Below are 20616 nucleotides of genomic sequence, written 5' to 3'. Positions count from 1 at the left end.
GAATCAGTAGGTTCAACTACCACTCCAGATAATTCATATAATCAGGCAAGTCTGAAAAACATTGCAGAATAGGATGCAAAAATGAATGAGACATAGCTCCTTCTCAGAAAGAGTGCAAGATGGAAAGCAAATTGGTGCACAAAAGTGCATTTAAAGAGAACCAACAAGACGTAAGGAAGACATGAAAACCATTGGAGGAATTAAGGAGTGCCTCCTGGAAGAAATGACATGTGAGCAAAGTCTCAAGATTAGTTACGACCCCATACGAGGCCAGATATAGAAGGAATCACCAAGGAATAGTAATAGCTGGCATTTCTCAGGTGCCTGCTAGGTGCCAGGCATTGTGCTAAGCATTTAACCCACCGTATTTTATTTAATCCTCACCACAACCTTATGAAGTAGAAGCTATTGTAATTCCTAATTTCAAAAGAGGAAGTCTAGGTTTTGGTTACCACACTGCCCAAGGTGACACCGTTCACATGTGCAGAGCTAGGTAGAAAGGAGGCAGTAGACTCCTTATCTTATACTCTTTCCCACTGTCCTCTTCCACCTTCCAGGTGACATGAGCCTCAGAGATGTGTAACAGCTGTGACATTTTTGCAAATGACAGGAGAAAGTGTCCAGGGAGGTATATGGGCCAGGGGAAGATACTGCATGAAGTACTGGAACTTGGCAGTGATTTCCTAGTGCAAGCTCAACTCATTCATTTTGTAAATGAGGAAAGAGAACCCCAGAGATGGTATATGACTTGCCTAAAGTCATATACATTTTGTACCTTTAGTATATTTTGATAGTGGCAAAATGTACTAAAGATCCAGATCCCAGGCAGCACTCTCTTTCCACTACAGAAAACTGGAGGCCAACATCGTATAGGCCTTTGTGGATGCCTTGCTAAGGAGGTCCGAGCTATACTATAGGAGATACATTCAGTCATGGGCTGCATAATGACGTTTTGATCAAAGATGAACCACATATACGATGGTGGTGCCATAAGATTATAATACCATATTTTTACTGTACCTTTTCTATGTTTAGATATGTTTACCATTATATTACCATTGCCTATAGTATTCAGTATAGTAGCATACTGTTCCAATTTGTAGCCTAGGAGCACTAGGCTATACCGTACAGACTAGGTGTATAGTAGGTTATACCATCTAGGTTTGTGTTAAGTACACTCTATGATAGTCACACAATGAAATTGCCTAATGATGCATTTCTCAGAACATACCCTCATTGTTAAGTGATGCATGGCTGCATATGTAAAATACACATAACATAAAATTCACCATGTTAACTGTTTAAGTTACAATTCAGTGACATTAATGCATTGACAATGTTGTGCAACCATCACCACTATCCATTGCCAGAACTTTTTCATCATCCCAAACGGAAACTCTGAACCCATCAGATAATAATCTCCTATTCCCCCTCCCCCTCATCCCTTGGTAACAATCATTCTACCTTCTGACTTTATGAATTTGCCTATTTTAGGTATCTTATATATGTGGAATCATTCAATATTTGTTTTTTGTGATAGGCTTATTTAACTTAGCATCATGTTTTCAAGATTCACCCATGTTGTAGCGTGTGTCAGTACACCATTCCTTTTTTCCCCATTTTCTCATTGTGGTAAAGTGAAAAAAAATATTTACCATTGTAACAGTTTTTACATATACAGTTCAGTGGTATTAAGTACATTCAGATTGTTGTGCAACCATTACCACTCTCCATCTTCATAATTATTTTCATTTTGCAAAACTGAAACTTTGTACCAATTAAACAATAGCTCCCCATTCCTCCTTCCCCAAGACCTAGGCAACCATCATCCTACTTTTTGTCTCTATGAATTTGACTACTCTAGCTACCTCATGTAAGTGGAATCATATAGTATTTGTCTTTTGTGACTGGCTTATTTCACTTAGCACAATGTCTTCAAGGTATATCCGTGTTGTAGCATGTGTCAGAATTTCATTCCATTTGAAGGCTGAATAATATTCCATTCTGTGTATATACACACACACATACACATGAAGGGGCTTCAAAAATTCGGGGAACATGCATATTATGAAAAAAGTAAGCATGGATTTCAATTTTTGTTTGCACCCAAATAAACTCGTACTCATTTGTTACAACATGTCTGAACAGGATCTAGTTTGAGTCACTAAGAAGGATAAGATATCAGTTTGAAAAGAGCCCCTCTCAGAGGAACATGAATTCTGAAAAATTAAAGCAACGGCAAACATGAAATTTATGGTGAAGCTTGGGTGGAAGAATGGTGAAATCACTGATACTTTACGAAGAGCTTTTTGTGGGCAATGACCCAAAGATATCAGCGGTTTACAAATGGATACTCATTTCAGGAAGGGACGAGAGGATGTTGAAGATGAAGTCTGCAGCAGCAGACCATCCACATAATTTGTGAGAAAAAAAATTAATCTTATTCATGCCCTAATTGAAGAGGACTGATGATTAACAGCATAAACAATAACCAACACCACGGACACCTCAATCAGTTGAACTTACTCATTTCTGACTGGCAGATTAAAGTTGAGCACACTTTCCACTTGATGGGTGCCAAAATTGTTGTGACCAGATCAGCTGTAGACGAGAATAGAGCTTTCCATGGAAATACGAAACAAGTGGGATCAAGATCATGAAAGATTTCTTTGAAGAACTGTAATAACAGAAAAAACAGGGCTTTACAAGTGTGATCCAGAAGACAAAGCACAATCAAAGCAATGGCTACCAAGAGGTGGAAGTGGTCCAGACAAAGCAAAAGCAAACTAATCAAGAGCAAAGGTCATAGCAGTAGTTTTTGGGGGATGCTCACAGTATTTTGCATGTGATTTTCTGTAGAGGGCCAAAGAATGAAATATCTGCTTATTATGAGGGTATTTTGAGAAATTAGCCAAAGCTTTAGCAGAAAAAATGCCTGAAAAAACTCAACCAAAGAGTCCTTCTCCACCATGACAATACTACTGCTCATTCCTCTAATCGAACAAGGGCAATTATTAGCCATCCTTCTTACCATCCTGATTTGGCTCTTTCTGACTTCATTTCCTAATCTTAAAAAGTCTTTAAGGAGCAGCCATTTTTCTTATGTTAATAATGTAAAAAAAAAAAGGCTTCATTGACATGGTTAAGTTCCCAGGACCCATGCCAGGCCTGGTGGCTCATGCTTGTAATCCCAGCATTTTGGGAGGCTGAGGTGAGAGGATTGCTTGAGGCCATGAGTTTGAGACCAGCCTGAGCAACCTAGCCAGACCCTGTGTCAACAAAAAAATGAAAATAAATAAAATAGAAAAATTCCCAGGATCCTTAGTCCTTTAGAGATGGACTAAATGTCTGACATCATTACAAAAGCATCTTGAACGTGATGGAGCTTATGCTGAGAGCTAAAGTTTATGTATTTTTATTTTTATCTTTTAATTCCATTTTCCCACAAACTTTTGGAAGTTCCCATGTGAGTGTATGTGTGTATGTGGAGCATTTTGTTTGTCCCTTCATCATTGATGGACATTTGGATTGTTTCCATGTTTTCGCTATTGTGAATAATGCTGCTATGAACATGGATGTACAAACATGCCTTTGAGACCCTGTGTATTAGTTCATTTGCACGCTGCTGATAAAGACATACTGGAAACTGGGAACAAAAAGAGGTTTAATTGGACTTACAGTTCCACGTGACTGGGGAGGCCTCAGAATCATGGCAGGAGGTGAAAGGCATTTCTTACGTGGTAGCATCAAGAGGAAAATGAGGGAGAAGCAAAAGTGGAAACCCCTGATAAACCCACAGGATCTCATCAGACTTATTCACTATCACGAGAATAGCATGGGAAAAACAGGCTCCCATGATTCAATTACCTTCCCCTGGGTCCCTCCCACAATACGTGGGAATTCTGGGAGATACAATTCAAGTTGAGATTTGGGTGGGGACACAGCCAAACCGTATCACCCTGCTTTTAATTTTTTGGGTTAGACACCCGGAAGTGGAAACACTCGATCATATGGTAATTGTATTTTTTAACTTTTTGAGGAAACCCTATACTGTTTTCTACAGTGGCTTCACCATTTTACTTTCCTACCAACAGTGCACAGGGTTCCAGTTTCTCCACATTCTCACCAACACTTGTTATCATTTCTTTTTACAGCTGGATAATATTCTATTGCATGTATATACTATATGCATTTTGTTAATCCACTTAGCTGATGGACTTTTGGGTTGTTTCTGTCTTTTGGCTACTGTGAATAGTGCTGCCGTGAACATCAGTGTATGTGTGTCCCTGCTTTCAATAGTTTGGGGTTACATACCTTGGAGTGGGATTGCGGGACTATATGCCTCATGTTTTGAGGAATCTATGGGCTTGTAAAGGTAGACTGTGCTCTGTAAGTCAGCGCTGTGCGTCCCAGCCTTCTAAGCAGACATCCCTGGGCGGGGGTCCTTCCTCTCTCCAGTGTGCTACCCCGCCCCCTTGTTTGCTCTCCAGAAAGCACTTCTCTGAGCCTCTTTTACGGAGAGGTAGGGCAGCTGGCAACAAAGATGGCCCTGGTGTCCGTTCAGGCTGGCCCAGGGGACCAGGTTGGGGCCGGCCCCTGAGTGTCCCCTGAGGAGGTGTGTGGGCAGCGGGGGAGGCTCCTCGGTCCTTTGCAAGCTCGCGGCTGAGCGGGGCGGTGTCCGCCCACTCCGACGGCGCTGGGCTGCCAAGGTGAGCCGCCGAAGAGCCCCGTGCCCCGAGGCGGGCACAGCCGCCCCGCATGGGTGCCCCCGGCGCGGGATTGACGCAGAGCCCTGCCCGGAGCCCCAGCGGCCCCGTTCCTGCCCCAGGCGGCCGTTCCGAAGCCTGAGCCGGGCAACGCGCAGCCCGCCTGGCCCGGCTCCCTCCCGCGCGTCCTCGTCGCGAGCGGCCGCTTGGGAGCTCCAGACGCTCCCGCCCAGGGCGATCCCGGCCTCCGCAGCCCAGCTGGCCCCCGACACGCCTCGCCAGGAGCCCGCACCTCGGCGCCTCACGGCCACCGGAGGCGGGGACAGCGAGTCCGGCGCGGGCCGGGCCGGGGGATCTGCAGCGGCGGCGCGAAGGTAACTCCCCCGCCAGAGCCGGGAAAGAGCCCCGAGCAGAGGAGGAAGGGAGCGGGGACCTGCCCTTCGCCTGCCGGCTTCTGGAAGAAGCGTCTCCTGATCCGGCCCCGGAATAAGAAACCCGGACCTTGCCTGCCGGGCTCCGCGATGCCGCAGGTACAGAGCGCGCCCTCCCGGGGAGGATGCTCCAGGGACCCCGCGCTGCACTGGCTGCGGCCGTGGGGTGCGGCGGCTTCTGAGTGAAGAGGGGACTTTGCCAGGGATTCACTCCTGTGCGTTTCTTCAGGAGAGCCAGGCTTCCCCTCCTCTGTCCTTAGGGGAAGCTGCCCAGGCTCCAGGGAGAAAGTTGGGAGCAGGCGGGGGACTTGCCAGCAGGGGTTTGTGAGAGAGGCTTCTAGCGATCGAGAGGTCACCAGGTGGGGATAGGATTGGGGTTCCCCTCTGAACGGTGAGAATAAAGGAGAAAAGACCTCTGGACAATCATCCTTAATCTCGTGACGCCCTCCTCTCCACCGCCGAAGCTTCTATATTCTTTGCTTTTAAACACTACTTTGACCCTTCAGTTAGCATGCTTGTAGGGGTACCCCTCCAGGAGTGGCATGCCTCTGCGACCCACGGGACCTGCAAGGAGTGGGGCCTGTCCCGCCTGGGTTCCAAGCCTGCCCCCCTCCTTCTTTTCAGCTGAGTTCTGCTTCTCCTCCCTGACGGGGCAGAGGGCAAGGGCTGAGCCAGACAGAATTGAGAGCTCGCAGGAAGGAAAAAATCAGGGTAAGGAGTTAGGAAAGAGAGGCAGCAATGGGGCTGAGCCTCACTGGGGCGCAGAGGGACTTTAAACCTGGCCCCAAGAAGACAGGCTCCAGATGTTTTGCCTCGGAGGAATATGGAGAGCAGGCTTTCCTGGGGGTGGGGAGGTGGGGTCCTGGGCATCTTCCTCATCTTCCTTTCCCAGGAAACTCAGGCTTGCATTCTTCCTTCTGTTCTCCTGACATTTGTTTTAGGGTGCTCTCCAGACCTCAGCCCTCCTTCTACGTCCCACTCCCTGGTCTGATGTCTTCAGGGTTTGGGAGGGACTGCAGGGAGAGAGCAGGGGACAGGGGGACTCTGGCTGCCTCCCTGTCCCCACCAGGGCAGCTGACACCCCTCTAGACCCCTCACCCCAGCCCCATTATGTGGTGTGGTGGAGCCCCTGTATCAGGATTTCGCTCCCCTTCCTTGCAGCTGACAGAGGAGGCCTGAGAGCGCAGTAGTAACTCCTTGCAGTTCTAGGGTGTAACACTCTCCTCCAGGGAGCTCCAGGCTGTGCAGACATTATTGATCTCCTGCCTGGCAGAAGTTGAACCTCTGAGTGTTTAAGCTATTTACCTCTGGACAGTCAACCAGCCAAGGAAAAATTTTGCTCTAGCATCCCCATTCTCATCACTTGGTTAGTCACAGGCTGTGACTTTACCCTACAGCCTCTGTCTGGGGACAGGCCTTCATAAATGCTGTTCCCAGCTTCTAGGGTCACAGCAGGTTCTAATGTGGGAACAGGAAGTCCAGCAAATAGTGAGGAAGGTGGCTGCTCTATGGCTCTGTGATTTTAGAGCCATGTTTTGCCAGAAGAGCAAGGAGAGCAGACAGGCTTGTCTGAAAGCCCTCCCTCTTAAATAGCATATAAAGAAATTTCTTTCTCTTCAGCCTCCCCACACTCCCAACTTTTGTCCTTGAGAAAAGGTTCAACACTTCTGAGTCTTCAGTGGAACAGAAATAAACTGAGCCAGTGCTTGATTGTCTCTATAGCAATCCACCCTTCCCTAATTGAGTATGTGGTTTTCATTCATTTTCTCTCATTGGTTCCTTTATTTCCACTCCATCACCCTATGTTCACTCTGGGCAGGGAGCTAATAGGTCTGCTTAGGTTACAGGGTGGTTTTGAATTTGGCCAGCTTTACTGCAACATATAGCCAACTGTTTGTATGTCTTTCAAAGGTTTAGAATGGAGCTCAGATACCATACCCCAAAGATGCTGGCAGAGACATTCTGACTCATTAAGGGAGAGCTGGCTGATAGCAGAGAGGGGTGACATCAGCCTTGCAGACATTGCCCTGGGGAATTCTGAGCAGTGTTGCTCACAGCACCACCTGGCCAGATGGAGACCACCATGGGGTTCATGGATGACAATGCCACCAACACCTCCACCAGCTTCCTTTCTGTGCTCAACCCTCATGGAGCCCATGCCACTTCCTTCCCATTCAACTTCAGCTACGGCGACTATGATATGCCTTTGGATGAAGATGAGGATGTGACCAATTCCAGGACGTTCTTTGCTGCCAAGATTGTCATTGGGATGGCCCTGGTGGGCATCATGCTGGTCTGCGGCATTGGAAACTTCATCTTTATCGCTGCCCTCGTCCGCTACAAGAAACTGCGCAACCTCACCAACCTGCTCATCGCCAACCTGGCCATCTCTGACTTCCTGGTGGCCATTGTCTGCTGCCCATTTGAGATGGACTACTATGTGGTGCGCCAGCTCTCCTGGGAGCACGGCCACGTCCTGTGCACCTCTGTCAACTACCTGCGCACTGTCTCTCTCTATGTCTCCACCAATGCCCTGCTGGCCATCGCCATTGACAGGTGAGTGCAGCAGCAGTGGGGACAACAAAGGCGGTCAGGGAGGAAGGGGCATTGGAATTGCCCCCTCCTGTACTGCAGTTGCAGATTGATGAGAGGTGTCTCTATTCCCCCTAGATGTGGATGCATGGGGGACTCAAAAACTTGCCCATGGACTGACAGTGAGAAGAGTTATCCTTTTCCAGCTTTGTTCAGACAGAAGACAGCAGAGCCCTCTAGAGTTGGGTGATGGGAAGCTTTTGATCTCCCTTGCTATGGATGTTTTCCTAGATATTACACCTTTCAAGGTCTAGAGTAGACAGGTAAGAGGAGATATTGAGGGACACTTTAAGCTCCAGGCAGTTACCTCTTGAGTCAACTTGGAAATCTTGAAGGAGGTTTCTATCTCATCAACACTTCCTCTACTAAAATATGACCTTCTAGCATCATCTGTTTTTAAATAAGATTCAAGGATTTATGACTGGCTGTGGTAAACAGTTCAAGCCTATAATCCCAGCAATTTGGGAGGCCGAGATAGAAGGAGCATTTGAGGCCAGGAGTTCGAGACCAGCATGGGCAACATATCCAGACCTCATCTTTTGAAAAAATTAAAAAATTAGCTGGGCGTGGTGGTGTGTGCCTGTAGTCCCAGCTAGTTGAGAGGCTGAGGCAGGAGGATCACCTGAGCTCAGGAATTCCAGGCTGCAGTGAGCTATGTTCATGCCACTGTGCTCCAGCCTGGGTGACAGAGGGAGACCTTGTCTCTAAAAAATAAATAAATAAATAAAAATAAAAAGATTGAGGGATTTGTTTTGAAAAAAAGGGGAACATATGTTTATTTACTTTTCGTTGTTGCATTAATCACTTTGCACCTTTTAGTCCATTTGCACAGATAGTGCAGAAGACCTGTTTCTGGTGATCGCAAATAAAACCAGGAAGAGCAGCCTCTGCATATCTTTCTTCAACTTAGTCTCTTCCTTTAGTGTAAACTTGTGCTAATGGGCCAGGCTGGTCTTTGTTCCTCGGGGGACAATCTTTGCTAGCTCCTCTGCCCACAGCTGGACTGTCATTACAAAGCACCTGGTTACAGTCTAGAGACAGTTATCCTGAGGATCAAATCAGGCCTCTGTGTACTTGGATCTGAACAGCCTGTCTCTCTCCTTTAACCCAGAGAGCCTGAGGCATACATGCTCTCCCTGTTCTCTGGCCTCAAGGATCTGAGGGGGTTTGACCTGGCCCTCACAGTCAGGACAGTGTTCTAGGGAGGAGCACAGCTAAGAGAGCTTGTTTTCTGAGACCGTAGGCAGGGCGACCAGGGGTGGGATGACCGAAAAGGATAACCTGAGAAAACGGGGTTACCAAGGAGCCTCTGTCTATAAAACCGCTGAGGGGTGGAAACTCTGCCTCCCTTCTCTAGGGAAGGACATCAGGAAGTTAGCAGCTTACATAGCCCTTGGTCTGTCCCCGTAGATCCTTGCAGAGTGCTACTTCTTCTTGGCCAAATTCCCTCCACTGAATCACAGAGCCCTGCAGCTTTTCATTTACCTGGACAAGGACCCCGCATGAAACCACTGAAGGAGCAGGAGGGGAGCAGTCAAGTAGAGTATCTACCTCGTAGGTTCCTTTCAAAGCTGCCAAGGAAGAGCTCCAGGGACTATGTCTCTGAACTTTTTTGAAAGTAGAAGCTGCCACCTTCTCTCTTAACCCATGAACAGGACAAAGCATACAGAGTCATTTCCTGAAGTTTCATACTAGCAAGAAACTACATGTGCTCAGCTACTAAAAGCAGGGTAGGGTGCCTCCTGTGGAGTGGGACCCTACTCCCCGGATGAGATCCATTTTACCACTTGAACTGAGTAACAATGGTAGGAGGAAGTAGCTTCAAGGGGAAACGAAGCCAGGATACACTAAGGGGCATTGGGTTATTTGGAACATGTAAGAGCGATATCTGTGTCAATCAGTCAGTCTCCATCTACTGAACTTCTTCAAGCTTATAACCTCCTTTCATACCAAACAGAGCCTGTCTGAAATACTGCAAGCATTTCTCTTGCAGTGTGAGTTTACACAAAGGAAATTAGATACAATAAGAAAGATGAATTAGAAAAAATGCTTTGCACCGTGGGAGCTGCTATGGTTGAGTGGGGTTATGATTGGAAGCTTGTACCCAGACCTCGAGGAAAGCACCATGTGCCTTCACAGGGCTGCCCAATGGTCTTGGTGGATGAATGGCTGCTCCAATGCCCATTCTTTTATTGATGTTTGTGATCTTTGCTGCAATTATTTTTATTTGTGTGTGTTATTACCATTCTAATTGTGGTCTAGGAATCATTAATTTTTCTCTGGTCTCACGTGTTGTTCAGGATTTGATCAGTTGGGAGCAACTAATTTTTATCTTGGTTTATAACAAATCTACTTAGTTGTAAAAATGTCTTTATTTTTGTTTAATGAAATTTCTGTAGCCATGTTGGCAGTTATTCTGCCTGGGTTTAAGTATCAGCTGTATTGTGTGTTGGGTATTATGTTAGTTATTTGACCTCTCTCTGCCTCAGTTTTCTCGCCTACAAAATGAGGATAAAAAGAAAGCCTATTGTATTGGGTTGCTTTGAGGATTGAATGAAATAAATATATTTAATTTCTTAGAACAATATTCAAAACAGTAAGCAATAAATAAACAGTGGATATGATAATTCTTAAATTAACCCTTATAGGAATGTCTACAACAAAAAAGCAGGTAAAGTAATGAACATTTCTGACACACTAACCTTTTTGCTTTCATTGAAATTATTGTTTTTATGATGTGATTTAAAAAAAATACAAGATTTTTACAAAATGCCAGAACAGAACTATTTATCATCTACCTGCTTGTATTTGTCTATATTATTGGTTCCATTGTTCTCCCAGGCATCTAACCTAGAAGAAAGTCTCCTCTGTCCCGGCTGCTCTCCCTTCTTTACCAGCATTCATTCAACCTCCAGGTCTTGGCAATACCCATTTGTTCATTCAGGGCTGGTATCCTAGTCTCCTCTTGGTCTTCCTGCCTTCAGTGTTTCTTGGATCTGCCCATCTGTCAACGCTACTCCCCTGACAATCCATCCTAAACTTTCATTCATTCATTCATTTAAACAATGCATTTTTATAGAGTAACTGTGATGTGACAGATGCTATTGCAAGCTCTGGAGATATGACAGTGAATAAGACAAAAAAAAACTCCTTGCTTTCCTGGAGCTTATAACCAAAGGATGGAGAGAGATCCAGTCAGGCAAACACAAAAGGAAGGTAATTTCAGAAGCAAGAAATACTCTGAACAAAAGAAGTACACACATAAAATGTCGAAGGTGACTGAGGGTGGGACCTATTCTAGGTGAGTAGTCAAGAGAAGGGTCTCCGAGGAGAGGCCTTTGAACTGGCTTCTGAATGACACAGGGGGAAAGAGCCTGCCTTGGGAAGACAGGGAGCAAGCATCCCAGACAAGGGGGATTGTAAGTGAAAAGGCCCAGAGGCAGGAACAAACCAGATGGGTTCTACAAACAGAGGAACAGAGAGAAGCCTCCATGTGGCCCGAGGGAAGTAAGCAAGGCTGCAGCCAAGTTAATCTTCTATCTTGTACATGTCTCCACTCTCCTGCTTAAAAGACCTCTAATAACTCCATTGTCTACAAAGTATGGCTCAAACTCTTTCACCTGTTCTTCCAAACTTTTATTATCTAGCCCCAGACTGCTTCCCAGTCTCATGGTTAAACATATTTATGTCCTGTTTTCCCAAAAATAGTTGCAATCTTTCTGAGAACTGTCCCCATGGCTTTTTATATATTAAAAATAAATTTTTTTAGAGATGAGATCTTGCTATTCTGCCCAGGCTAGTCTTGAACTAGTCTCAAGTAATTATTGTGCCCCGACCTCCCAAAGTGTTGGGATTACAGGTGTGAGCCACTGTGTCCAGCCAGCTTTTTACATGTCTATTCACCCAGCGCTAGGCACTCAATGAGGGTGAAGTTGCACCAAAATCCTGTTAGGTACTCAGAATTCACAGAGAGTAAAAGGTTATAAAAGAAGTAAGACATGATCACAGCTCTTGGGGGGCTGACCATCTAGAGTTGGGGGTAGGGTGGGACCAGGGAGAACTAACACTTACAAAACAGTTAAAGAATAAGTAAAGGATAAATTTTAAATAAAATTTAGAGAAGGGTGAGATCATTTTGTGCTGGAGTAGTCAGAGGAGGCTTCATGGAGGAGGTGGATTTCTAACTGTCCTTCAACAAATGAAGATCAACAAAGGAGAGGAAAGTTTTCCCAAGAGAGTGGGTAGAACAGTGTGTGGAAAAGCCTAGAGGTGGGAATGCCTGAAGTGAATTTGAGGTACTTTAGAGAGGGATGTCAGGTATGGGTAAGAAACACAAGGACAGTAGAGATCAGAAAGAATAGGATCTATTCCAGAAGGTCTCAACAGCCAGGCAGAGGGAGTCAGACCTGAGGGCAGGAGGAAACTAAAAAAGATCATGAGGCCAGGTGTGGTGGCTCCCGCCTGTAATCCTTGCACTTTGGGAGCCCTAGGCGGGAAGATCCCTTGAGCTCAGGAGTTCAAGATCAGCCTGGGCAACATAGGTAGATCCTGTCTCTACAAAAGAAAAAAAAAAATTTACCAGGCATGGTGGCATGTGCCTGTAGTCCCAGCTACTCAGGAGGCTGGGGTGGGAGGAACCCTTGGGCCCAGGAGATAGAAGCTGCAGTGAGCTGTTATCATGCCACTGCACTCCAGCCAGCCTCGGTGACAGAGCAAGATCCTGTCTTTTAAAAAAAACAAAACAAAACAAAAAAGGATCATGAGAGACCTCTGCCCCAGCCACAGGTATGGGTTTCCTTTTGATGTGGAGACACTAAGATCCCACAGCGTGTGGGGGCTCCAGAGAACTTCTCTTTTACCCAGAATCCTGAGGAAACTGGCCAGAAAAGTACCTGTGAAGAAGCTCTCTTCTTCTGTCTTGATGAAGCTAAGGCCTGAGTAATCTCACCCAACCTTAGGAAGCACAGAAGCCTCCTGGTGAGCTCATTATCAGGGCCACTGGCCTGAGGATCAGGTTGTGTTATCTCTGCCCATCCCATGACTAGCCTAGTAGCTGCTGAGACCACTGTTACCATGATTTGATCTGGGGCTTGGTCCTGGGAACGGAGACAGAGCCCAAATACTTCTTTTCCAGACCATTATTATCACAGTTATTGCCTGGACCGTCTCTTTGTCTAGCAGCCTTTATTCCTTGTTCTCTGGGAACTGTTAGTTCTACATGAATCTGGACCTAAGCCACTGTAGTGGCAGACACACAGGGCAAGCCAAGGGCATACATATAAGCAGAGAAAAGCAGCCACCAGATGTCAGACCCCTTCTTAGAACACCAATAGTTAGAAACCAACTGTGATGGAGAGGAAAGAGGAGAAGGGCTGCTGGGATGCCAGGAAGGCAAGAGGAGGGGGCATCATTTTGCTCTTGGATGAAAAAAGAGGGGGTAAATAGCATTCAGAGAGGCCACTGGATTTGCAGCAAGATGTGGGTCTGAGTCGTTGTTCTGTTGATATCTAGTTGTATGGCTTTTTGGCAGGTTATTTAACTTCCCCAAGCCTCAGTTTTCTCATCTATAGAGTGGATATTGTCACTGTCTTACCTATTTAGTAGGGTTGGAATTATCTAGTGAAAAAGTGGATTTGAAAATGCTCTGTAAATTGTAAACTTCTTTACAAACACAAGCAAACACAGCATTACTAATGCTAGAGTTCTGGAGTTCTGGTCCTAGCATTGACAAAGCTGATGGAAATTCTTGAAATAGTTTTCTGCAATTTGCCTATTTGTAAATATATCAGGAAGGCCTCTTGCACAGCTCATGGCACTAATTCTGCGGATGGAGTTGGGGTGATGTCAGAGAGACCCAGAATGAAATGACTATCTGATAGGTAGTCACAGATTACCCCGAAGATTAGTTTTGATATGTAGAGTTTATCCTATAAAATAGAAAGGAGGAGAGGACTTGCAAATTGAGTGTTTGCCAATAACAGGTAAAGGAAAATTGCTGTGTATACAGAATAGCTCTGGGAAAAAATACATTTTAAAATGCTAGTAATTCCTTGTATATTAATAGCTTACTGTTGCTATGTGCAGTGTCTCATTGGTGCCTCATAGCATCTAGGTGATATTCCCATTTTACAGATGAGGGAAGTGAACCTACAGGGATAAGAAAAATGACTCAGATTCATAGAGCAACTTTCTGGCAAAGCTGGGATTAGATTTGTGGTCTTCTGAGTCTTAGGTCATTGTTCCTTCCCACGTTTATTGAAAACACACTCTGTGTTTGAAGCATCATAAAGGCTTAGGTAGCTACTATCGGGAAAAGGAATAGAATTATGTGGTGAAAATTCTTATAGTGAATAAATATGAAATAGGAAATTTCTTTCTCAGAGTAAGCAGCAGAATGTGGTGGGGTAGACAGACAGCAATGGAGCCAGTGAGAGCAGAATGTCTAAACTCTCCATTTTCATTGAGAGTCAGGGCGAGTTTGAGGCTCTGGTTACATCAGGAGCACCGCGATCTTAATGAAGGGCCCGCACTCGTGCATTGACAATAGCATTGCCAACACCCTGCAGACATTTCCCTTTTTTCCCTCTGGTACTCGGGAGATTGGCTAGAGTGCCAGGGATGGCAGTCGGCCGGGCGTCCAGAGTGGGCGCAACCCATCCTACTTCATTTAACATCTGGGGCTAGAAGAGCTGGAGCCTCACTCCTGTGAACTCTCTGAAGGATGCTCAATAGGCTTGACTGCCCAGGCTGTGGGGGAGGGACAGAAAGAGCAGAAATACAGTCAGGAAAAAAAAAATAAGTAAGAATGAACCTTTCTTCAAATCAAAATTCCAAGGAAGATGACTTCATAGGGATTGGTTTCAAAGAAAACAGAACCGGTTTGGCTTTCCTTCAGGCCCCCTTCACATTTGCTCTGGGCTCTACCTGGAATAAGCTCTGGACACGTGAGACTGTGTTTGTTTCCACTGTTGACCAGTCAATCCCCTCCCACTTCACTCCCCATCTCTCTCCTTCCCCAGCTTCCACCCTCTGCCAGCCACAGGACGTCTTCCAGGAAACCGGAGCTCTCTGCATAAGCTGTGTGCGTTCTCTCTCGGAAAGAGGCTATCAGCTCTCATGCCGCACAATGACTCACATCCCCCCTAGAAAGTGCTCTCTCTTTGTGTTCCTGGACCACTGTGGTAACAGCAATGTGGGTTTTTTTTTTTTTTTTTGAAAGGACAAAAGCAGTATCTTTTTACTGTCTGGTGCTTTGCAGTTAGAAAAAAAAATACATTCACGTATATTCTCAATTGATTTTCACATCAATCCTGTGAGGTAGGGTTAAATGTTTTCTATCAAGGAAGGGTCCTGTGGTCTGTGACCTTGAGAAAGTCACTCATCTCTCACTGCCTTCCTTTTTTCCACCTGAAAATGAGACACATGGCCACATGCTTTTCCTCCTCCTTTGCATGCAAAGCAACAATTTTTAGAATGTAGAATGAAGAAAAACCTTTGCCCACTGTTTCCATTGGAAAGGGCAGATTCTCCCAACTCTTTGAATTATCTTGCCCTTTTAGCTCTAAACTGAGAGGTAATTAGAATGAACAGCCCAAGAACAGGAAGGAGCTGGGAACAGTGCCAGGCTAGAAACCGATGGGAGGAATTATTATATTTAATACTAATTGTTATCATTTTGAGTACATATTAGGCTTAAAACTGTGCCAGGCATAGTGCATACATTATCACATTTAATATTTAACAGCCAACAAAACTTGTGCAGATAAGGAAACTAAGGGTCAGAGCATCAACAAAACTTGGCTGAGGTTGCATAGCTAATTAGAGATGACACTGGGGTTTGCTTCGAGTTGGCCTTTTGCAGAAGCCCATGTACCATTGGGAGTTTCCTCCACACATACCATTTTGTTGCTCCTTAGAATGCTGCAAAATGAAATAGCAGGTTTGCTTGAGCCCAGGAGTTTGAGACTAGCCTGGGCAGCATACGGAGACTCTACCTCTACAAAAAATAAAAATAAAAAATTAGCGCATGTGGTGCATTGCACCTCTAGTCCCAGCTACTTGGGAGGCTGAGGTGGGAGGATTGCTTGGGCCTAGGAGTTCGAGGCTGCAGTGAGCTATGATCATGCCACTGCACTCACTGCACTCCAGCCTGGGTGACAGAGCAAAACCCTGTTTCAAAAAAGAAAAAAAAAAAAAAGATTATCCAGCACTTCTTTCTCACAGTGGCTGCCTCCACTTGTGTTCTTGCCCTAGGTATCTGGCTATTGTCCACCCGCTGAGACCACGGATGAAGTGCCAAACAGCCACTGGCCTGATTGCCTTGGTGTGGACGGTGTCCATCCTGATCGCCATCCCTTCCGCCTACTTCACCACCGAGACGGTCCTCGTCATTGTCAAGAGCCAGGAAAAGATCTTCTGCGGCCAGATCTGGCCTGTGGACCAGCAGCTCTACTACAAGTCCTACTTCCTCTTTATCTTTGGCATCGAATTCGTGGGCCCCGTGGTCACCATGACCCTGTGCTATGCCAGGATCTCCCGGGAGCTCTGGTTCAAGGCGGTCCCTGGATTCCAGACAGAGCAGATCCGCAAGAGGCTGCGCTGCCGCAGGAAGACGGTCCTGGTGCTCATGTGCATCCTCACCGCCTACGTGCTATGCTGGGCGCCCTTCTACGGCTTCACCATCGTGCGCGACTTCTTCCCCACCGTGTTCGTGAAGGAGAAGCACTACCTCACTGCCTTCTACATCGTCGAGTGCATTGCCATGAGCAACAGCATGATCAACACTCTGTGCTTCGTGACCGTCAAGAACGACACCGTCAAGTACTTCAAAAAGATCATGTTGCTCCACTGGAAGGCTTCTTACAATGGCGGTAAGTCCAGTGCAGACCTGGACCTCAAGACAATTGGGATGCCTGCCACCGAAGAGGTGGACTGCATCAGACTAAAATAACCCCCTGGACTTTGCAAAGTTTAAACGCAAAGCAGGGTCCTGTGGACACTGACTAGTGTGCTTGGATGCACATCAACCTGGAACTTTTTGTTTGCTGCAGAGGGTAAGGTAAATGGACCACTCTGTGAGCAATGTTTTCAAGAGCTCAGAGTTTCTAAAATGCATGTGACCAGACACAATCAACAGTGGCATTTGCTGAATGTCTAATTTGCACGCCAGTAGGTACTGGTAAAACCTATATATGTTGATGGCATTTAGTTGGCAAAATGAAATTGGAATTAAACCAAGGAAAATGTGGTGGTGTAAATAGAAATAAGGGAGTTTCCACAAAAGAACTGGAGTAGGTATCTAGGATTGCAATACATGTGTTCGTAGTGTGAGAGTATCTCTGGGCCAGACACTAATCTAGCCCATCTCTGGGAATATTCTTCCACTGGACTTCACGCCTAACATTTGCAAGGCTGGAGCAAGAATATGAAAGAGACTCTAGGCTCCTTCTGCAGCCCTTCTCCTCTCATCTTTCATGGCGAGGGGCCTTGCATGCATGTGCATGGACATCCCAGTATTCATGGCCAAGTTCTGTGCAAACTCTTCCTCCCACACTGCTCTATGGCCACCCTCAGGCCCAGGGCTCTGCACATAGGTGGTAAGGCTCTTCATCAGAAGGACTGGCTTGGCGAAGAAGACACATAGACCCTGGATGCCATTTGGACAGGGAATTATGGGGTTCTGGGTACCTGGAGTAAGTCCAGAGGGGGAAGCCTGGATTCAGGGTAAGCATGTCCCGGGGCTCCATGGACTTTTTGCCTTCAGTGAGAAGGGAGGTGCAAGTGGAGGAGAGTCAGAACAGGAAGGCAAAACTGGAAGCATGCGGGGCTCAGTGCAGCTCAGGTGTGGCAGGGGCTCAGGCTCTCCAGGTACACAGATGATACCATTCCCACCTGTTATTTCATTTGGACCAATTAGGCTTCCCCTTAAGTCCTTCCCTTCCCTCTCACGCCTCCACACTTGTGAAGCATAGAATCTTTGAAAGTGGACACAATACCTCCTGGATGTGGCCTTCATTCATTTTTCTGTTTTCACCAGCTCTCAAATGTGAGTGATGAAGAGTTCCCTCCTAACCAGACAGCATGGTAAGGTATCCTCATCGATATGATTTGAGGGCAAGATATCCTTATTACTGGCACCTGAATCCCATCCTAGTCTTTGTTCCTTTGGATTAAGACTTGCTTTGCTTCTAAAATAGGGGTCCTCTTAGGAGGGATAAGCCACACATTTCTAGTCCTCAGTGTGAATGAAGTCATGTGATCCAGTGGCAGGGGATGCAGGTCAGATGCATCTTCCAGAAGTCTGGGCACCCAGGAAAGAAGGGGACACACAGATGGGTAGTGTCAGACCAAACAATGAGCTTCAGTGACCCCATAGGTTGTTGAAAACTCATCCCACTTTCTAACCTGCCTCCTTTGTTTGATGTTTTGAGTTTTGGAGTTTGGTATTTTGGAGTTGGGAGATCTGAGAGCCAGACTTGACTCTGTCAACTGTGTAGCCCTGGGCAAAGCCTCTCCGAGGGGACAAAGGTAACACCTTTGTCCTTCTGTGATACCTTCTGTGATACCTTCTGACCGAGTGGCTATGAGAAGCCAATGAGACAATACGTGGGAGATGCCTTTAACCACACAAGTTATCCAAAGGATGGACTAGGAACTACGTGTAGTGCGCCTGGACAAGAAAAACCTCTTACTTTGGCTTGTGTATTCAGAAACCTGGCCGTCTCCACTTTTATTTTTCTTTGTGTAAATTATTCCTTTGTGCTTCATAACAGTGCTGTATGCATTATGTGCCTAATAACATGGTTGTGCAAACAAGGTCATGAGATTTGCTGGTAGACGCATAAAGGAAAGGGTGGCTGAGTCTCCGGTTAGAAGATGAGTTTAGGGGTTTGGAAACTCCAGAATCGGAGTATCTTTGTGGTACTGGAAGTGCTGATCATCTTCCCATGCCTGTTCCCAGCCAACTTGAATCTGGGCGATGGAATAGTTGTTTCTCAATCTGTTTTTATTCTCACGAGTGTGTAGGCTACAGCGTGTACTTGTCTTTTTCTTATTTAACTCTAGAGCAGTGCACTTACAAGGTTATTTAAGTGGCACCTGTGTGACATGTTCCCCTCCAAATATAGTCAACTCCTTATTTTGGGCAGCAAAGTTTATTTTGTATAGTTACTTTATTTCCCTGAAAGACACATTACAAAAACCTATTTATTTCTTCCCATTTATCACCCAGTAGACTTACCCTACAATTTAATCAGAATGCTCTTGGAGAGTAAAATTAATTAAAATATTAGCCTAAACCAAAATGCATTGGAAGGCCATTTTTATTTTTTATATAAGATCATATATTGCATTCTAAAATCTGGAAGGTTAGCTTTTATATTAAAAAGTTAAAAATGATACAATTTATTGTCATTATGTTCACCGCTTTCATTAAGAATGCTAAACAAGAGTTGATTGTATTAAACAGGAGCTTTTTATATGCGACAACCAAACCCCACTCTGCTTTTCAGCCTAAAATGTATCAATTTTTCACTCAACTATCTGTATTACTTCCAAATATTAGTGTCTGCTTGTAATTTTATAGTGAATGAGAGTGTTGTGTTGTTATCAAGTGAAATGAAAATACTTGGATATACAGAAAATCATGGAGTGTCATGTCCTGTGAATTCCACCTCCTTTCCTATCCTTTTCCTAGTTACAGTGACATGGTTCTTTGAGTGAACACTAAGTAGTTTCCATGATCGTATGATTTGTGAGATCAGTGCTAACTCATGCTACAAACTTCCCCTCTCCATCCTAAAGAGATTTAACTGATTTATAGATCCGCTTCCTAGAAGTCTGCTCTGGTAAAGCCATTAATACTTTTTAGCCATCTGAGTGCCAAGACTTGAAATTTGAGGACCTGTTTATGTCTATTACATAAGCTAAGGCTAAACCTGAACAGGCTTAATATCCACACATGCAAAGTGAGCAAGAGACAAACCTATGATGTACCGTGCCATGTTCAGATTCATCTAACTAGCTGCCCAGCTGATGGCTTCTCCAAAAACTTGTGGTAAGCCTCACAAAATGACACTTGTGCTATGTGTATCTATTCTGTTCTCTAAATACTTTCAGTATGCAAACAGATAAGTATGTTGTCTTATACGGAAGGATAAAGATGTGATTTTGTAAAATCAAACTGTTTCCATAACTAAAGTATAAGGGCAGATTTACAGTAAAGCTTTTGGAGATTTTTTCTACTGAGTACAATTTAAAAAATAATTGGAATGACACTAAACAAGGCAATGTGGTGATCACTCCAGCAATCCCTGAAGCATGAAACAAGTTCCAGGCTCCTTATGAAAAAGAATGCCAAAGAATTTGCAAGATGATCAGAAAATTATAAATATGAGTCCTATTCTTGAAAAATATATGATATATTTTGGAATATATCCACAAACAATGAGTCCAATTCTCTTTTCTACAGTCGAAGTGAGAATATAAAATTCAAACCACTCATTTCACAGCTGATGAAACTGAAGTCCAGAATGGGGAAGATATTTGTTCATGGTCACACAGCTGGTCACTATGAGAGCCAGGGTTAGACCCCAAGGCTCCTGAAGCTGAGTCCAGGGCTCTTCTACCACAGTGTTCCTGGATGCAGGGAGCATCAGAGTCTTACAAAGGGCAGGATCCTTTTCAAGAATCCTTGAGGTGACTGTTCAACCCCTTTCTGGCCTTCTCTGGAGACCCCTTACTTAAGAAGTTTAGCAGAGACATTCCTAGTTCTTTTGCATGCCAAGTTTAGCTCATTCTACCCCTGGGAACTCACAGCACAGGCATGGAGGCCAGGAGATTTTAAGGAAGAACTGCTAAAAAATGTTTACAGATACCCTTTCTTTACC

At 45.2% G+C, this 20616-nt stretch overlaps 1 protein-coding gene across 1 annotated transcript; it reads left to right on the top strand.

The window, feature by feature from the left end:
• Nucleotides 1-6269: 6269 nt before the first annotated feature.
• Nucleotides 6270-19365, top strand: PROKR1 (prokineticin receptor 1). Its single transcript, XM_004029348.5, has 2 exons — nucleotides 6270-7693; nucleotides 15983-19365. The coding sequence occupies exons 1-2, from the start codon at nucleotides 7209-7211 to the stop codon at nucleotides 16677-16679; spliced, it is 1182 nt and encodes a 393-aa protein (XP_004029397.1). The 5' UTR covers nucleotides 6270-7208; the 3' UTR covers nucleotides 16680-19365.
• Nucleotides 19366-20616: the final 1251 nt, after the last annotated feature.

Source organism: Gorilla gorilla, chromosome 12 (assembly GCF_029281585.2).
Source record: "Gorilla gorilla gorilla isolate KB3781 chromosome 12, NHGRI_mGorGor1-v2.1_pri, whole genome shotgun sequence".
NCBI classification, from domain to species: Eukaryota; Metazoa; Chordata; class Mammalia; order Primates; family Hominidae; genus Gorilla; species Gorilla gorilla.
The sequence above is the reverse complement of the archived record's forward strand: the minus strand, read 5'-3'. Positions and strand labels throughout refer to the sequence as shown.